Source organism: Neofelis nebulosa, chromosome 5 (assembly GCF_028018385.1).
Source record: "Neofelis nebulosa isolate mNeoNeb1 chromosome 5, mNeoNeb1.pri, whole genome shotgun sequence".
Taxonomy (NCBI): domain Eukaryota; kingdom Metazoa; phylum Chordata; class Mammalia; order Carnivora; family Felidae; genus Neofelis; species Neofelis nebulosa.
The window spans coordinates 90,802,351-90,821,142 of NC_080786.1; the positions used below are offsets into that span (position 1 = coordinate 90,802,351).

At 49.4% G+C, this 18,792-nt stretch overlaps 1 protein-coding gene across 1 annotated transcript in view; it reads right to left on the reverse strand.

Annotated features, from left to right (window-relative positions):
* PDIA5 (protein disulfide isomerase family A member 5) overlaps window positions 1-18,792 on the reverse strand; it is a 93,408-nt gene that overhangs the window by 59,520 nt on the left and 15,096 nt on the right. Inside the window, exons 2-3 of the mRNA XM_058731167.1 lie at window positions 11,740-11,866; window positions 8,762-8,849 (exon numbers count right to left, since the gene is read on the reverse strand). Coding sequence (XP_058587150.1) covers window positions 8,762-8,849; window positions 11,740-11,866 — 215 coding nt within the window. The remainder of the gene's footprint in view (window positions 1-8,761; window positions 8,850-11,739; window positions 11,867-18,792) is intronic.

Genomic DNA, 18,792 nt, shown 5'->3' on the forward strand with positions numbered 1-18,792 from the left:
CCACCCTCCTGCCCCCACCCCAACCCAGGCCCAGGCTTTTCCCTCCCTATTTAGTCTTGCCTGTGGTAGTCAACACCACAGCCACTGACCTGGCTAACACTGGGGACTCAAAAGAAATGCATGATAAATTCCAAAAGGAAAGGCTAATGACAATACAGTGGCTGCTCCCCCAAGGTGGCAGGGGCATTTAGAGACAGGGAATCCAGAGAGAAGGTGGATAAGCAGAGATGGGGAGGAGATCCAGATGGGCTGAGGGTATACATCAGAAAGCTCCTGAAAGGGCAGCCCACGGAATCCAGTTGCTAGAAACTCGTCCCCTAAAGCCCCGTGGAGATGCCATACACGCCTCCAAGTGACAAGGGCTATTACAGTTTGGGTTTGCCCTGCCCACAGGGGCTCTGTGGTGAAACCCTTCTATTACAGGTGGTAGATTTGTTTGCAAACAGCTGCATCTAAGGTGCCCTTTCCCTGCCTGAGTTAATTCCCCAGGAGAGGACTCCACTTGGGATGTTTACAACCGTTCGCTTGGCACTTGCCTTGTCCAGCTTTGTTCTGCCGATCTCAACTGTTTCTGGGTGACAACCTGCCATTCACCCAACTGCAACAACAATCTCAAGCACCTCAGGCCTCCCTCAGCCCCATCCTGGCATCCAGCAGGGGCACCCAAAGGGCCTGCCCACTCTGCTACACCTGAGGTGGCCGCTCAGACTTTGCAAGGCAGCCAACCGGAGGGGAGAAGCACCACCCCACGCTGGCTCTCTTCCCTCAAGCCTGGCTGGCAGCCTCTTCCTGTGACTTTCATAAAGTAGAGAGAGGAGGGACAGGGCTCAGAATCATTCTAACCCCAATCCCTGCCTGCTCTGCCAGAACCCACGCCAAGGAAAAGTCTTGCTGCTGCAGCAGTAGGGTCCTCGGGGAGCTCAGACCAGGCTTAGGGGAACCAACAAGGCTGAGTGGAGCTGGGGAGGGGGGGCACAGAGGTTCTCCCGCCTGTTCCTCAGAGTGGACCCCTGGCTGCGGGTCCGGCCCTGCCTTCGGCCTGTGGCCCCCCCACTCCAGTTAAGTGAGTCACAGCTGTCCCTGCCACAGGATTCCTTGTTGCAGACGTGGTGCAACCCACTTCCCTCTTTGGGTTATGACACTCCCCCCAGGATTCTCTCTTCTCCCCTGCTCCCTACAGACAGACAGACACACACACACACACACACACACACACACAGAAATGCGCACAACATGCGTGCTCGCAATAATGCACAGTTCTCAGGGGGGTCACTGGGGAGGTCGCTTCCTGGCCTATTTGAGCACCTCTGTCACAGATCTCAGAGCCTCAGCCAAGCACCTCCCACATTCCCGCACTCCCTTCCCCGCGGTCTTTCTCTCCACAGAGCACAGCTCCACATCTGACCGTGTCCACTGTCACCCCCATCATAAATGTTTGCTCCATGAAGGTGAGGGCTTTGTTTTATTCATAGCTGATTCCCCAGGGTTACAACAGCAGCTGGCACCTAGCAGACACTCTCTAAATAGCCTGAGCAAAGGAGTGAATGAATGAATGATGCTGTCTTTTCACTGTCGGGATGAGGCCCTGCACTTCTGGCTCTCTGGGCTCTGTCTACTGAGCTCCAGGAATCCTGCCAGGTTTTCTCAGATAGTATTTTCTCTGATAGTATTTTCTCAGATTGGTTCCCCCTCCTCCTGTTTCTCAGAGTATGAAAGTGTGTGTGAGTGTGCAATGTGTGTGCACGCACATGCATGCACACGTGTGCTAATTGTTCTGTACAGACAATAAAAGTCTTAAGAGTTTAAAAAGGGAAGAGAAATTACCCAAACTCAGGACCTTAAAAGGATCTGGGTTGATAGATTAATCACAATTAATTGAGTTACTGGTTACCTCCCTCTCTACCTCCTTTCCCCAGCCAGTGACTGAGGCTGTAGGGGGAAAAAGGCAGGGAGACAAAGACAGTGATCAGGGAAATGAGAGGCTTTGTTGGAATGCAAAGGGAAGGAAAAAACCACCATGGATCACAGAGACTGGGCTGTCGTGCAAAGGCCCCCACCTGCACAACCAGACTGTCCTGCAAGAACCAGCCACTCCATCTACTAGGTAGGCTGGAACCCTGCCCTCCCCTGCCTGTTTACTCATCTGCACCTGCTACATCCTATCCCACCCCGCCCCCCCTTGGCCCTCCTCTACACAGAATGTGGAAGAAAGATTAAAGAGACCTGTACCCACTTCCCTCCCCACCCCCAGGCCAAGGAGACAAATGCACATGCATGTTTTCATTTATATTTGTTGTGGGGTGGTTGCTGCAGGTGCATGGTACTGTGTTTACTAGCTCTTCATGTGCAGTCATGGTCATCCAAGAGGCTGGCAACCCCCACTCCAGGGAGTCAGACCCAGGGATGAAAGGTTGGGGGCGAGAACAGGAAGGAAGAGAAGAAACGAGGTGCTGGAGGCTCAGGGAAGGGAGCTGTGACTTTCACAAGTTGCAGCCTAGGTACCAGATTCTCCCTGGAGGAAGACCCAGCTGCCAGCTGGCATGACTGACAGCTTCTAGATCTGACTCTGCCATCAGCCAGCCTGTGACCTCTGGCGGGGCCCTTGGTTTCCCGAGTTGAAAAATGCAAGAGTTGTCCACACAAGGTAAATGGAGCTTTCAATTCGTCTACAGGGCCCTGTATTAGTAAAACATAAAGCGGGCTGCCTATATCCTGATGGATGAACTAGGAGCCAGAACCAGGATAGAAGATGGTGACTCAGAAGGAGCTGAACCTCCAGCATTCTCTCCAGCACCCCCAACCAGCTCCTCACTCAGCTAGCTGGCATCCTTCTATCCACACAAGCTGTGGGCAGCCTCCTGCTGCAGGGCAGAAAGCAGACCACATTGTCTTGGCCATGGTGTGCCCCTTTGGCTAACCCAGCCTTTCTGGATCCCTTTGCCCCATCAAAGCAGCAGAAATCTCTTTCTCCCATGTGCTGGGTCTAATATGGTGGGATTCTGAGCAGGTGGAATCCCCAAGGGTGGGCAGGACAGAAAGTGTAGGAAGGGCCTCACTCTGGAGACATAAAAAAAATGGAAGGACTAGGAGCGAGTAAGCAAGAAATACTGTCAGAGTGACTGGTAGGTGCCACATACTCAGGACAACCTGAATGAACACAGCTGGAGAGCACAAGGCAGGAGACAGAACAGCCCGGCACAGCTAGGCCTTAGACCTGGACCGGCCTTGGTGGTCACGTAACATCCTCTAATGAGGACTTGGAAAAACAGGGATCCTCCCAGGTTTGGCTGTTCCCTCTGGTCCTTCCCTCCAGAAGGCACAGAATGAAGGAAGACTTACACAGCACAACTAATAAAAGGGATGGGAATAAGAAAGAGGGGCGTGCCCTCTCCTCCTCCTCCTGTGCCCCCAGCCCGGAGATTCTCAGGCTGTGCTCCTCAGTAGGGACATGGCACCCGGATGAGCAAAGGGCAATGTGTCAGGAAGCATCTGAAGCCACAACATAAACACAGCACTTCTCCTGGGAGTCTACTTTATCTCCTGGTAAGTGATGTTAAACATGCTTACACATGAAGAAGCAAATGCTAAATTCAAATAATTTTTAGAAGAAAACATAAGACTTCAAAATATGTTATGCCTGCCCTGGAAGGCCCCAAGTCTTGATCTGGAAGCCAGCACTGCTCTGGGGAAACTAAAGCAGATGGGAGAAAGAGAAGGGAGAAGAAGGAAAATGTGGCTATAGGTAATGACCTTAAACCTTCAGGAAAAGAAAGCAGTGAGCTCCCGATATGCAGCCTCAGCCCAGTGAGAATCGGCCCCAGGAATTAGCATACCAGGCACAGCTCCCGCCTGCTGGCTCCGGCTCAGCTGCCCTGACAGCAGCACTCCGTGCCAAGGCCGAGCCCAATGCCAGGCTGCAGGGCACGAGGGGAATACCAACTCCCTAGCACACAACCCGCTTAACAGCTGGACAACCACCACCAGCCAACCCGAGCGTGGCTGCTGAGGTCTGAGCCAGGAGGTGGAGGGAGGGGAAGGGACAGCTAACAAACCCCTGGATAGAATCCAGACACCCTACAGACACCTCACAGCCACAAGCTACCAGGCCTGGGACCTGGGAGAAAACCAGCATAGGTGGGGGTGGGGGTGGGGGGTGCCTTCAGCCATACAGGCAAGGGTAGGGAGTGGAGAGCCAGGAAATTGAGAATAAGGGGAAAAGAAATACCCATATAAAGAAGAGCAGAGGAAAAAGACCAAACAAATGGGGGAGGCAGGGACCAGAGGTGGGAAGAGGCGACAGAAACCAGCAAGGAAGAGGGAACAAAGCGGGAGAGAGGACAGAGGCTCTAAGGAAAAAACAGGAGAGACCTAAGAAGCAGATGCCCAGAATGGGGGGAGACACAGAAAGACCCCCCAAAAGACTGGAGGACACTTAGGTACATACACACTACACACAAAGCCTAGCAGCTTCCAGGATTTTCTGAACCAGGCTATTTAGGGATGAGAGCAAACTGGAAGATTCAACTCCATGGTTCACACAAGTATAAACTGAAGCCCAGAGGGGGCAGCGACTTGCCAAAGATCCCACAGCTATTAGCTGTCAGAGTCTGGACTTAAAACCAAGCCCCAGGACCCGCAGTCCTGTAAGTCCCAATGCACTCCAGACTTCTTAAGGGTCACAGCAAATCATCCTGAACACTGGGGCTGACTGTGATGCCCAGGACTTTGTTCAGGGGCATTCTCTCAACAACCAAGCGATCCTCACCCAAGAAAGAGCCATTGAACAATGCATGCACCACTTCTCCCCCTCAGCTTCTGGGAATGCTCTGAAACAATCCTGCCCAGATGAAAAATAACAGTAAAATGGGATCTCACATTTATATTCTAGAAAAAGCTCATTTACTGGGACCTGGAAAGAAGGCAGAATATGCACTATTGTCCCATTTTACAGATGAGTAAACAGACCTGTCCAAGGTCATAGGGCTAGTAAGTAGCAGAACAGAACCTTCAACCCAGGCCTCTGCCCTTATTAGGCACACCTTCAAAGACACTTCACACCAGAGCACTATTTTCTCTTGCCCTAGAATGTCCCCTGTTCCCTTCACCTGTCCTTTTTTTTTTTTTTTTTTAAGTTTTATTTATTTTGAGAGGCAGAGGAGGGGCAGAGAGAGGGAGAGAGAGAGAATCCCAGGCAGTGCAGAGCCTGATGCGGGACTTGAACCCATGAACCATGAGATCATGACCTGAGCCGAAGTCTGATGCTTAACTGACTGAGCCTCCCCTACATGAGGGGAGGCACACTCTGGATGACCACCTGCTATTTAGTAGCCGCTAGGATAAAAAGCGAGCAGACATTGGCTCCGTTCCACATGCTCACTCCACTGCAGACAGCAAGAGAAAGCGTTCTCGAGAGCGCTTCTGCCCATCCCTGGAGCGTCTCACTCAGACTCATAAACACAGACTGAATGCACTTAGGACACAGTGAGAGCTTTCATCACTGGGCCACGGGGTTAACGTGGTAGGCTCCCCTAATGGTTTACGAGACACGTTCTGAAGGCCAGGAGCAGGTGTGGCCAAGCAGGAGGGCAGACCCATCACCCTTGGGGAACTCCTTATGTAATGGTGATCCGTGAGAACTGCCACCCACCCCCCCACCCCCACCCGTGGCCTCTGTGGACTAGAGCCCCAAGTTTTGTCCCTTGGGCTGCCCTGTGAAGATTTCAGTACACCCTACCTATGATTTCAAATTTGGACCCAGATACCTCCCTCTTCTAACACAATCCATTAGAGCTCCATAATCCATCTACTTATCTAAACTATTTTAAAAGCTATTTAACATTTCAGTTTATACTTCTTAGAGGAATGAATTGAGTGGCAACTACACAGAACAATCTATCCTTTTGTCTTAAGGTTACCTCTTTAGGCTCTAAGATGCCTCCCTAGATTTCCATTTTAGCACATCAAAAGTCATAGGATTATTTCTCCCATTGGCACTTTTATTGACTCCAGACATCATGTCTCCAAACGAGTCCTGAATTCTAATGTTCTTAGTCTGTCTTCACACATTAACCCTGGCCCCATTTAGTCCTGCGTCTGCATGGAGCAGAGCAGGACTGCCACCTCTACACCCATCAGCAGATGGCCCAGGCAGTCCTCAGGGCCCATACCACATGGAGCTGCCTGCAGGGAAAGCCAGGGCACTTTAAAGACCTGGTACTCAAAGGTCTTTGCATCAACTGGAACTCCACCTACTCTGTGAAGCTTTCTCAGGCAGAATTTTACAGGCAGAATAAAGCAAAACCCCTCTCATATATAGCCTCCACTCACTGCACTTCTCACATGGATTATAATCACCTGGTTCGATGTCTGCTTCCTCCTTGCACACTGAGCTCCTGAGGACACTACTGTCCATCTGTGTACCTCAAGGCACGTAGTAAATGCTTGGGAATGTTGCAGGGGAATGCAGCAACTAAATCAAAGCTCTTCTGCCCATTTCTGCCACCTGCAAGCCTAAGAACTTCCTGTGATAAGGCTGGCGTGGCAGAACCGGTGTCATCCTCAGATATGGAGATTCCAAATTGTCCTGTCCCCTCTAATACTGACAAAGGCTATGTACCAGTCACGTAGCACACTCTTGGTAAAATGTGGGAGACTGAGACATACCTACAAGACAAGAACACTTTTAGACCAACTATGCACTAGAATTAACCAATGGCCAAGATCTTATCAAATGTCTGGGGAGCAGTCTCTTCCAGTAAATTGATGTCTGAATAAATCAGGAGGTGTGAGGCCAGACAGGAGCATGAACCCACACACATACACCCCTACAGCAAACACCACTCAGCTAAGACTCCTTCTCCTGGTCTCATTCAGTGCTTTGTCAAAATATAAATCTCCTTCAATTCTCCTCAATCATGGGCAAGACAAACTTGAGGCCATCAACTTATAAATCAGTTGTGTGCCAGAAGTTCATTCACAAAACAGCTGTTTAGGGGCACCTGGTGGGCTCAGGCAGTGTCCAACTCTTGGTTTTGGCTCATGGTTTGTGAGATCAAGCCCCACATGGGGCTCTGTGCTGACAGCACAGGGTCTGCTTGAGATTCTCTCTCACACACTCTCTCTCTCTAAATAAAAATAAACTTTAAAAAACAAATTTTTAAAAACCCAGAAATTTATTTTTATTTAAAAAAAATTTTTTTTAATGTTTATTTATTTTTGAGAGATAGAGACAGAGCATGAGCAGGGGAGGGGCAGAGAGAGGAACAGACACAAAATCCAAAGCAGGCTCCAGGCTCTGAGCTGTCAGCACAGAGCCCAACACGGGGCTTGAACTCACAAACTGCGAGATCATGACCTGAGCTGACGTCAGATGCTCAATGGACTGAGCCACCCAAGCGCCCCCAAAAAACCAGAAATTTAGAACTCAGATTGAAGAGGAAGAAGGCTATACTGCAGTACAGCCCTAAAGCTCATTTCACCCACAGGGTTAAATGTGGTAGCCAGGCTGTAGCTCAGGCAAGAACAGCCACAATAAAAGTGAAGGTTAAAAAGCCCTTTTCCCAGCAGAGACCCACCTCTTTCCCGTACTTGCAAGAGTGCAATATTCTCCTTTCCCCTCCTCTTCCCAGGATCATACTCCCGATAAACCCTAAGTCCAGGTGAGAAGTGGCTGGACACAGTGACTCCAGAAACTCTTCCTGTCCGAAGTCACAAGGGCGTATAACGCTGGTATCCCGGTCAAGTGCAACATAGACCTTTGCGTACAATAGGTGTTCAAACATGCAAAGGACAAACCTGCTCTTAGTTACCTCTCCTCCTAAGTTCCTTCACTATCTAAGTGCATTTTATGCATTTATGCCAATCTAGGCCAAATTGGGAGCTAATTATATAACAAGAGGGGGTGTGGGTGTGTGTGCATTGCATGCACAATGCACTGACCACAGAGAGATGTGGAAATTATTCCTAATGATTGAAAAGAAAGGGAAGCTGAGTACACCCTGGACTCAAACTCCCACACTAGGAAGAATCAGAGGAATTCCATCAAGAGCCCCGTTCCCCATACTAAGAGGTAGCCCCCCCTTCCTACAGACTCCCTCCTGTGGGCTGGTGTTTGATCCTGCCGCCTTAACACAGACAAGAAAGTCTCTGGGAGGAGGGAGGTCAGGAAGGAGGAGAAAGAGAAGGAGAAGGAGCTGGGAGCACCAGCACTAGGACAGGCAGTGGCAGGCAGGGAGACAAAGGTCAGAAGAGAGCGCTAGAAGGACAAAGCCACCTGTCCAGGACTGACACATCTAATGGAGCCACCTCGGAAGGCAAGGTGGCTGATTCCACCACCTTTGCACCAAGGGCAGTGGAGACCTCTATTAATGCCCTGGACTGGAGATGAAGCCCATGATTCTTGCTGCAGACCCCCCTCACGAGCAAGCCTACTGGGTGCCTCTGAAAAGAACCTTGTCTCTCTGGCCATCAAGGCCCCCTCTCTCACCTGCTGGGAAGAAAAAAGTCAAGTCACACAGGACAACAAAGTAAAAAGGGAGGAAGAGTGCTGGGGCTGGAAAGAACAAGTGGGAGAGCCAGAACTGCCCCTTCTCCAGTCCACAGGTGACCCTCAAGTAGGGTTAGGGAAGCTTTTCTGCAGCAATTTCTCCTATCACAGCCTCTCTCCCAAAGAGTTAATCAGGGACAACTCCCTACCCCACCTCCAGATCCCCCAAGGACGCCCAGCCCTCCAGCCACCACGCCCCATGTCCCCAGGACATACCCACAGTCTACCCAGCAGATGGTGCCTTGTCCTTTCACTGCCTGGGCCACAGTGGACAATAACCTGAGATGACTTTCCGCTGCAGCCTCTGTAAAAAAATTAAAAATTAAACATCTGTGCCCAAGTGCATGAGGGTCACCCCTGCCATCTTCCTTTAGGGGCAAGGAAGAATGGGGAGTCATCCTTGAGGTGAGATCCTGAGCGCCACTAAACACTGACCCTGTGATCAGTAGTTCAGGGAGAACTCTTCTCAGAAACCCCTGCTCCTGCCAGGCTCTGGACTCCTCCCCACAGACACCGAGACCCCAACTCACACCTCTGTTACGCCATATCTCATGCCTCACTCTCCCAAGGATCTCACAGCCAGATCCTCCACTCTGACTCATTACTTTTCTGGGACAAACTGTGAAAATTCTATAACCAAACAATTAGAGTTCTATAACTAATATAAGGAACAAGGTTGCCGATTCCACACTCATCTGCCCTGGAGCTCAAACCGTGAGCTGACAAGAACAGGGACCAGATACTTCCTTTACTTGTGCATCACATCTTCATCTTGGCAGGGGCTCAGCAACCTGGTGGCTAAATGAGGTTTATATGGGACACTGGTCCCAGATGGACCAATGTCAAGTGTACCCAAGTCACATTTCACAGCCCATTTCCCCAGAAGCGACAGAAGGGCCAGCCCTGGCAGTACCTCAGGGGTTAGCTATAAAAACATGGACTATACCTTGAGGCAAGGTAGGGTGAACACAAGAGAGGAAGTTTTTCATTTGTCCAGGTACCTGGGCGAAGCACTGGGAACTACTGTAGGAGGGCAGGTACTTGGGGATGAAGCCTCTGTGGCCAGGATTTCAACATTGACAACTTGCAAGGGTCTGCCGCAGAGTGGCTATGGCCAGTGTGTCCCCTTCCCCCATCACATCTGTGAGCTCACTTGAAGGGCCCGCCACACAGACACTGGTAGCAAGAGCAGGTCTGCTGCCTCCCTCACCAAAAACCCTAAGATACATTCCAAAGCCGAGCAAAACTGATGTCTGAATTATTCACCTCCACAGATCCCCTTTTCTAGTGTGGATAATGGTAGCTGTTTGTGAATACAAAGCATGCTGAGCCTTTCACACAAGTGAACAAAAAGCATCTTTCTAGAGACACATAGGGAGCCACCCGAGGGAGGCACTCCCAAGAACCCCCACAAGGACAGGTGGAGGAGGGAGCGTGGCAGAGGCAAGAAAGGCCATGGCCCCACCACTCCTCTGGGCTCAGCCTGGGCTTGGTGAGGCAGGGGAAAGGGATACACTGCTTGAGAGAGTGGAAGTGGAGAAAATCCAGTTATTGCACTGCTCCAAAAACCCACTGAGGGTCACATGTGTCGCAGCAGGCCTGGGCAAGGAGGCAGGAAGGTAGTCACCTGGGTCCTGCTACCCTAGCAGTAGGAGGCAGAGAGGGGCCTAGTAAGCAGGAAGCACCGGAAGCCCCAGTGCCAACAAGGGTTGGCTGAGGGCAGAAGAGAAAAGAAGTGAGGTCCACGCCCTGCCTCCTGCCCCACAAGCCCCTATCAAGAGACCCCACATTCCCACTGTCTAACTTACCATAACCATTTAGTGATCTCAGAGCCCTTCCGTCCCAGCAGGATTAATATTATTTCTTCCGACCCTCCAGCAGAGGAAGCACAGAGAACAGCTCCACCATCTACCGGCTGCTAGACCTCAGATGAGTTGGCTATTCTCCCTCCGCTTCAACTTCCTCACTTGTACACTGGACATTATCTGACAACCTGCACCGTCTCCCTCAAGGAGGCAAAGGAGCAAACAGGAGCATGTCGCAGAAGGTCCTTGCAGTCCTTGCCAGATGATGAGCTTATGTGACGGGACCTACCCAGAGAAGGAACTGAGCATGGTCCTGCACTGGCAACTGCCCAGCTCCAAGACCATCCAAGGGGATGAGCCATGCTTACCCAGGGCCCTATGCCCCAGGCCTCAGGAGCAATTCTGCTCCTCCCTTGCCTCAATTTCCCCCCTACTCCTGACAACAGAGATACTAGACACATTCTGGGCTCCCAACAACAACCTCAGGAAGTGTGTGCCAGGCCCTCAAAAGGGCAAGAAGTAGCATGTGCCAGGGTGCTTAGAGGATGCAGGGTTCAGGAGAGACACACGTCCAAAACATCCATCAGCCCCTAGTGCCAATGAGTGTCAAGGATGAGCTGCCAGGGAGAACTGTGCCCAGGAACTGGCCCAGCCACTGGCTGTTGCTTCTCCAGGGCACAGAAAACTTGGCATCCTTAGGAGCAGTGAAAACACTTAACTCTGCTGGAACAACATCAACAGTCAGATGTTCAAAGTCGCAGCCAAGAGCTGAGCAAACCTCTCTCCATCCACTATGCCCTTGCCAGCCTCAAGGTCAGAAGAGGCAAGCAAGCCACAGTCCCACCCTCCACTGAAACTGCTCTGTTGGAGCCCACTGCAAACTCAGTCTCATGTTCTGACCTCAAAGCAGGACAGATGGGGGCCAGGCAGGGCCAGGGCTGCGAACCTGGGTGCGTGCTCCCAAGCCTGGGACCAATTCAGCTGGTGACAGGCCGACCCAGCCAGCTAATCAACAGCTCTGGCAAAGCATGTCCTGTGATGGCCAGTCCGTGCCTGTCCAGGAAGCCAGAACATCCACCCCACTGACCACCATCCTCCGTCTCCCTTCACACACATCCTCTCCCTCCTGAGGTAGTGAGGACTCCAGAGGCTCTTCCCAAGAAAGACTGATTATAGGGAACTGAAACAACCTCTCAGGATGCAAAAGAGACAGAACTAACACCCCTCTGTGCTTCTGCCTCATCTCCTGGGGAAAGTGGACAAGCCCGATGACCCTCGGACCCTCCCTGAGTGGCTCCTGGTCCTGAGGTCTCTGCCTCCCACTGGTGCCCCGAACCCAAACCATCCCATCGCTGATGGATGACCCCCAAGGCCAGGTTGGGCACTCACCAGATTTGGAGTAAAGCACCAGCACATTATTCCGGGTCCTGAGAAGTTTTTTCAAGTCCTTGGGGTCAGAAATTCTCTCGATGAGTGAGGAGACCTTTGTGCAGGACAGCCACGTTGGCAGGACGACCTGGGGATCAAGGAGCCAAGGACCATGAGCCCCAGCTTCCCGCTGAGCCCAAGGAAGAATGGGTGCCCGCAGTAGTGCTGCCTAGAACACATTTTACTTCAGAAGGATAAGGGCACACCGACCCTTCTCAGGACACTACATCAACCTTTCCACATCATCCCTTTTCCAAATTACCAACACCTCTCCCCCAAGACACTTCCCAGACCATTCCCAGTCTCCAACTCCCCCCTCATCTTCAGGCACGTTTGTCAAGCTGTAGGGGCTGCATACTACACAAGAATGCTACATGGACACACTTGCCACCCACTCAATCAAGACCTGTCTGGGAGGTGGACATCTGTACTCCGCACGGCACTCCAACACCACACACCAGAGCAACGTGAAAATGCCACCCACCTAGAAGCACGGATGCACAAATCCACAGAGAAGTAACATCACTTCTCATATTCAGGATGGGAATGGAAGGTTTTCAGCTTTTCCCACTCAGCCAATGATCCCAGGAGGCCAGCCAACAAGAAACGAGCCAATTCTTCCCAGAGAACCCTGAGAACTCTGAGCACTGGAGGCACCAGGCACCTCTGCAGGCACAAGGAGGGGTGGCCAGAAGCAGAGGCTGGGGGAGGAGGTGTGTTAAAAGTCCAAATAAGGAACAGTCATACAGCAGATCCCCTCACCCAGCCTACATAGCTGGCTCCTTGCCTAGCTGTCAGAAAACACGGGGCTACTATATGGAGAGACTAAGAAAAGCTCTCCTGGGAGATACCAGGCAGGGAGTAGAAGTATGGCCCTGAGAGAAATCGAGGGGATTTAAGGGAAAGTCTATACACGGAAACTTGAGATCACTGATCCTCAAGCCCCAACTCCCCCCACATCTCCCTTCCCTTTTCCAGAATGTTGTCAGTCTTATTCCCCTAGGCAGGGCATTAGAGAATGTTTCTCTAAGGAAACTGAGAAGCACAAGAAAAATAACCTAAAGATGGTGACTTGGAGATCCTCCAATGAAACAACTAACTTCCCACTGAAATACCCACTGTGAGGCCCTCTCAGTAAACAAATGCCCTTCACCTCCTCCTCACACTCACAGAGTCTCCAACGCCCATGCCAGTGCCTTGCTATTCAATACAGATAACTCAAGTTCACCAGATATTTGAGGAAAGCCCTTAACACAAAAGACAGAGATGAAAACAAACTAAAAGAAAGATGATACTTAGAGGAAAAGAAAAACAACAGAAGAAAACAGCAAAACTATAATTATTATTCTCAGAGAAACAAAATACTGCATCCATAAAACAAGAATTGAATGCTATGAGAAAGGAATAGTCAAAGAGAATCAGGAAAAACTCTTACAAGAAAACTCTCACAGAAATAAAAAATTTCAAAAGAGTTGAAAGTAGAATTAAAAAAAAACTCCCAGAAAATAAAACACAAAAATAAAAGATAAAAAATAGAAGAAAAGATAAGAAAAATAAGATGGATCCATTAAGTGCAAATACCAAATTAAACTACAGTAAAACCTTGGATTGTGAGTACTTGTTCTGCAAGTACTCCTCAAGGCTAACAAATATTTCTAATAAATTTTAACTTGATAAATGAGCAATGTCTTGCAATATGAGTAGTACATGATGCCAAACATCACATGATCACAACTGAGCTAATGGTTTCTCTCTCTCTCTCTCTCTCTCTCTCTCTCTCTCTCTCTCTCGCTTTAGGATTATGGGTGACCAGCTCCCACGCTCAGATGCTCGGCCTCAGGCTGTGGCATTTGACAGAAATCAGTGATTTTTCAGAACACTGGAAGGTACCCACAACTGGAACTAGTGTATTTTTTGTCACTTCAAAGCACCTATGGACAGTCTTTTGCTTTTCCATACAAGAGTAAGCTAATGAATACTTTGCTTCATTCTGGGTCAGGCTGCCTACAGATATAGATCCCTTTCCTCTGTTGCCTTACTGCCAGTTACATTAAATATAGTATATGACAAGAGTTTATTAAAACTGTACTATAGCCAACATCTATGTGAGTGTATACAATGGCCCCCATGCAAAAAAAGATTCCATGGAGCCAACAGATAGCAGTGATTCCATTAGTGATAGTGAAAGTCATCCTACACAATAACCCTCTTCTTTCATCTCCCTCACACCAGTAACGAAGGCTTTAAAAGTTTAACTGCAGGTTGTTTATTTTTCTTTATATTTTGTATTTTCTTTATTATTTTGTATTATATTACAGTATCATAATAATTTCTATATGAATATTTTTGGGTTGCGGAATGAATCATGTGAGTTTCCGTTATTTCTTTTTTTAATTAAAAAAATTTTTTTGGGGGGTGTGAGCCTGGGTGGCTCAGTCGGTTGAGCATCCGACTTCAGCTCAGGTCATGATCTCACGGCTAGCGAGTTCGAGCCCCGCATCGGGCTCTGTGCTGACAGCTCAGAGCCTGGAGCCTGCTTCAGATTCTGTGTCTCCCTCTCTCTCTGCCCCTAACCCACTCGCATTCTGTCTCTGTCTCTCTCAAAAATAAAATAAACATTAAAAAAAATTAATGTTTATTTTATTTTTGAGAGAGAGAGAGAGAGAGAGAGAGAGACAAAGCACAAGGGGGAGGGGCAGAGAGAGAGGGAGGGCTCTCCTCCCTCCCTGCCCTGAAGCAGGCTCCAGGTTCTGAGCTGTCAGCACAGAGCCCAACGCGGGGCCTGAACCCACAAGCCGTAAGATCATGACCTGAGCTGAAGTCGGATGTTTAACTGACTGAGCCATCTAGAAGCCCCTCTTTTTTTTTAAATTTTAATGTTTATTTATTTTTGAGAGACACAGAGAGACAGAGCTTGAGTGGGGGAGGGGCAGAGAGAGAGAGGGAGACACAAAATCCGAAGCAGGCTCCAGGCTCTGAGCTGTGAGCACAGAGCCTGCCGCAGGGCTCAAACCCACCAACTGTGAGATCATGACCTGAGCTGAAGTCCGAGACTTAACCAACTGAGCCACCCAGGTGCCCCTCCATTATTTCTTACAGGGAAATTTGCTTTAATATACAAGTGCTCTGGATTACAAGCATGTTTCTGGAACAAATTATGTTCACAAACCAAGGTTTTACTGTAACTCCAGGAAAAGAAGTAAACAGAGGAAAAGAAATTATAAAAAAAAAAAAAAATCATTCAAGAAAATATCCCAGAATTGAAGAATATAAGTTTCCAGTCGAGAGAGCCCTGCACGAGTTAAAAAAAACAAAATGAAACAAAAAAAACAAACTCTCACCAAAGTACATCACTGAAAACTTTCAGAAAACTGCTGACAAAGAGGAGATTCTGAAAATTTCAAAGAAAAAAAAAATCCCACCATATACAAAAGATCAGGAGTCAGAATTGGCATAAGACTGCTCATTAGCACACCACAGAATAATGAAGCCTTGCCTTCATGACTCTCATGCAACATGATCTCCAACTGGAATTTTATACCCAGCCAAACTGTCAACAGTGAGTACAGACTTACTTACACTTCAGAGCTGAGATGTGAAAAACTTACCACCAATACACCCTTTCTCAGGAAGGTACTGGAACTCATGCTCTACCAAAACAACAAGTGAATAAAAAATGAGAAAAAACATGGAACCTAGGAAACAAAGGATCCCACAGACAGAGGCGAGGAAAATTACCATGTTGACAGTGAAGAGGAGTCCAGGACAAATATCCTGTAGTCTATAAAGCAATGAGCCCATAATGGAGCAAAGACAAAAGGTTATGGATGAATGAGACAATTGTAGATTATCTGATATGCTTAATTATATTGATCAGTTAAATAATCTGACCAAAGTTACATAGTTAATGAGTAACAGGACCAGAACCTGAACCTAGTCTCTCTACCCTGCCAATCCACTGCCTCTTTGCAGCCAGAAGTCTTCAGCTGCCTCTGAGCTCTACCACTTAGTACCTAAGATGCCTAGCCAACATCACTCAAACTTCTACAGCTTAGTGCCTTGCATCTGACAGGGAGATAATGATACCTCCCTAGTGGGACTGCTGTGAGGATGAAATGGGGTAACTTACTGAACATCCTTTATAAATCATAAAGCACTTCAACAGTATCAGTTACCATAATATATAATACAAATTTCCATCTCAGCAGAATAGAAGATAGAAATGTGGCCATATTCTAGTGTTTCTAAATATAATCTGCCATTGGCATTCAAAGGTTCCTTCCCCCTAGGGTAAAACTATCCAGGAGGAAGAGTTGAGGAATTATTTCACCCTCATTCTGCCCGCCCAGAGCTGTGTATAATGCCTAAGGACCCATTGCCCTTGCACAGCCCATCTTGAGAGCTCGCCAAAAAGGTCATTCCATTATGTTATTACATGTTACTCTACTGCTCCCAGGGAGCTAATGGACTTCAGACTAAAAAGTCCATAGCTCAATGCACATGATTAAAGGAAAAAAAGAAAACAATCTGTTGGAAAAACACATTGATGCTGCTCTGTGTTTAATCCCCAGATAATATTATCAGTCAGGAAAAACAACTATCCTTGCCCAGTGCCTCAGCACTTTGACCTGTAGGCCAGCACTCCTGAGACTGGCAGGCACCTACACTTCTGGAACTGGTGAGAAGGAAAGGGGAAAGGAGGGAGGATGGGTCCAGTGCCCACTTGCCCAGGCAGCACAGTGGCATGCTGCTGGGCCACAGTGACAGCAAAGTGTGTACAGCAGAAGCCTCAAGAGTCAAGTCTTATGGCATACCCACAGCTTCCTTTCTAAACAAACCCAGTGAACCCCTCAGATCATCTAACCAATAGCCACCCTCAAAGTAAAACCACTTTCCAGCCAGCTACCAAAAGCTCTGACCTAACGTTCATTCTCACACAGCAGGGAACTTAAGCTCAATAAGAAATACACTGAGCAAACTGACTTTGCTTGAACACTATAACCCAGTAGGATGCTAGGACTTAAACTGGGCACTGCCCATAGCCAGCCTACTTTAGAACTCTCTATGGAGGTGTCTCCTCTCCACCTCCTCCAATCCCTATTCTGCCCCTAGACTAAGAGCTCCAGAGGGCTGGGCCCAACAGAGTGCCTGGCCCCTTGAAAGCCCCCAGGAAATATCTGCCCAGCAACATAAACCTGACAAATCACACTGGTTACCACACTCCTGACCTCTACAGAGATCACACACTAGGAAGATGTTATAAAGTGAAGGCATAATAGCTCTTGGGAGACATGGAAGGGGCCACCCAAAGCAGACAAACCACAGCACAGTGAGGGTCTGGGAGAGAGTGGGTAGGACCATGCCCCACCTCAAGAAAGCCTGGCTCAAGAGCCTCATCTGGCCATGACCTTAGACTGGGAAGCCATCAGGGAGGCTGGAGGTGGAAGGTGGAACCAACGAGGTGGCTACCCAAGAGGAGAGAAATGGGTCTATACAAGAGCCTCGAGGGAAAACAACAGAACTCAGTGACTATTCCTATGTAAGCAAGGAGGGTACAGAGAAGAGGCTAAAGTGACTCCAAGGATCTGGGCTAGGAGTGTGGAACAACAGCCAAGATGGAAGACGGGAGCAGTGGCAGAAGAGGCTCTGGTCTTCTGTTGAGGGAGGTGATAGATAATATGCTCAGGCATGGACATGTGGACACACAGGCTTTCTTCAGGCTAGAGAGCGAGCCCTGAGGCCGGTGAAGGCTCCAGGGTCAGGTTCAGAGGGAGATGACAAGGGAAATCCTCAGTTGAGGAGAGGAGGAAGGACCAGGAGGAAGATCAGGAAGGATAAAGTGGAAGTGCCACGTCAACACAGACCAGGGAAGAGACACACAGGAAAGGGGGTGATCAATCTGCAGGCAAAGACCGTGGCAAAGTCCCCAGGGACATAACAAGCAAACCTTAACAGCAGAGAGGCGGGGGGAAGGCAGCCGGAAGTCAGGCTGCTGAGAAGGGAAAGCACACCCCAGTGTGGGAGCTGGGGTGATGAGGGGAAGCCACGCAGGTAGTCCAGTGGGTCAGGAGAAGGATGGGCTGTCTCCACTGTGGACAAGTGTGGGCACAGGAGAAAAGAACTGGCCTAGAGAGGCAGGATTTGGAGATTTGGGGGCAAGAGAGGAAAAAGAGTCAGGATACCCAGATCCGAGAGAACCAGAAGACTTGGTTACTAAGAGCTAAGATGCCATGCTTAGTATCTTTGAGGGGGGGGAAGATGAAAGGCCCCTGGGTGCCTGGCCTCAGACGGACCATCACCTCAGCTCACAACCACGGAGCAGTCAGGAGGACTGCCCTTGCCTCCCTCCCCAAAAGGTCTCTCCTCCAGCCACTTAACATTCTCCTTTCTCCTCCGCTTCCGTCTATTTTAACCTTTGCAGTGTGCACACTCCTTCCTTTCCTGAAGATGCAGCTCCAGTGAGCCTTGAATCGCCTTGCCAAGAGCCTTCCTGCAGACTTCATAAGTCACAACCCACAAACCCTGATAACAACAATAATAACAACATTAATGATGCACAAACTCTCTGCTTTGTCAAGCCCTCAGGGGGGAGAGGGCAGCGTCTGAGAAGTGCTTCAGCAGCCAGCCACCTTCCCAGCCAGCCATAGAACTGTTCCCGGGTATGGCAGCTCTTTACATTCTAAGTCACTGGCTTCGGATCGTTCTGCTCACCAACCCTCAGCTTTAACAGTATTTACACTAGGGCCTGGGCTCAGACCCATAAAACGTTCCCCCAGTGCAGGGCAGAACACTGCTGGGAAGGCCAGCTGCCTCTGTTCCTGCTGCTGGGGAATCCTGGAGCCCCACACGCCAGCGTCCCCTGTCAAAGTATATACCCGCTCTTAGAACACCATGTCCCTCCATCACAGTAACAGCAGCCTCCACCCCCACTCAGAGCACGGGTCCCCTTCAGGGCCCAGCAGCACCCCGGCTGCTGGGCGCAGAAGCCCTCACTCCACCTCCACCACAGCTGGA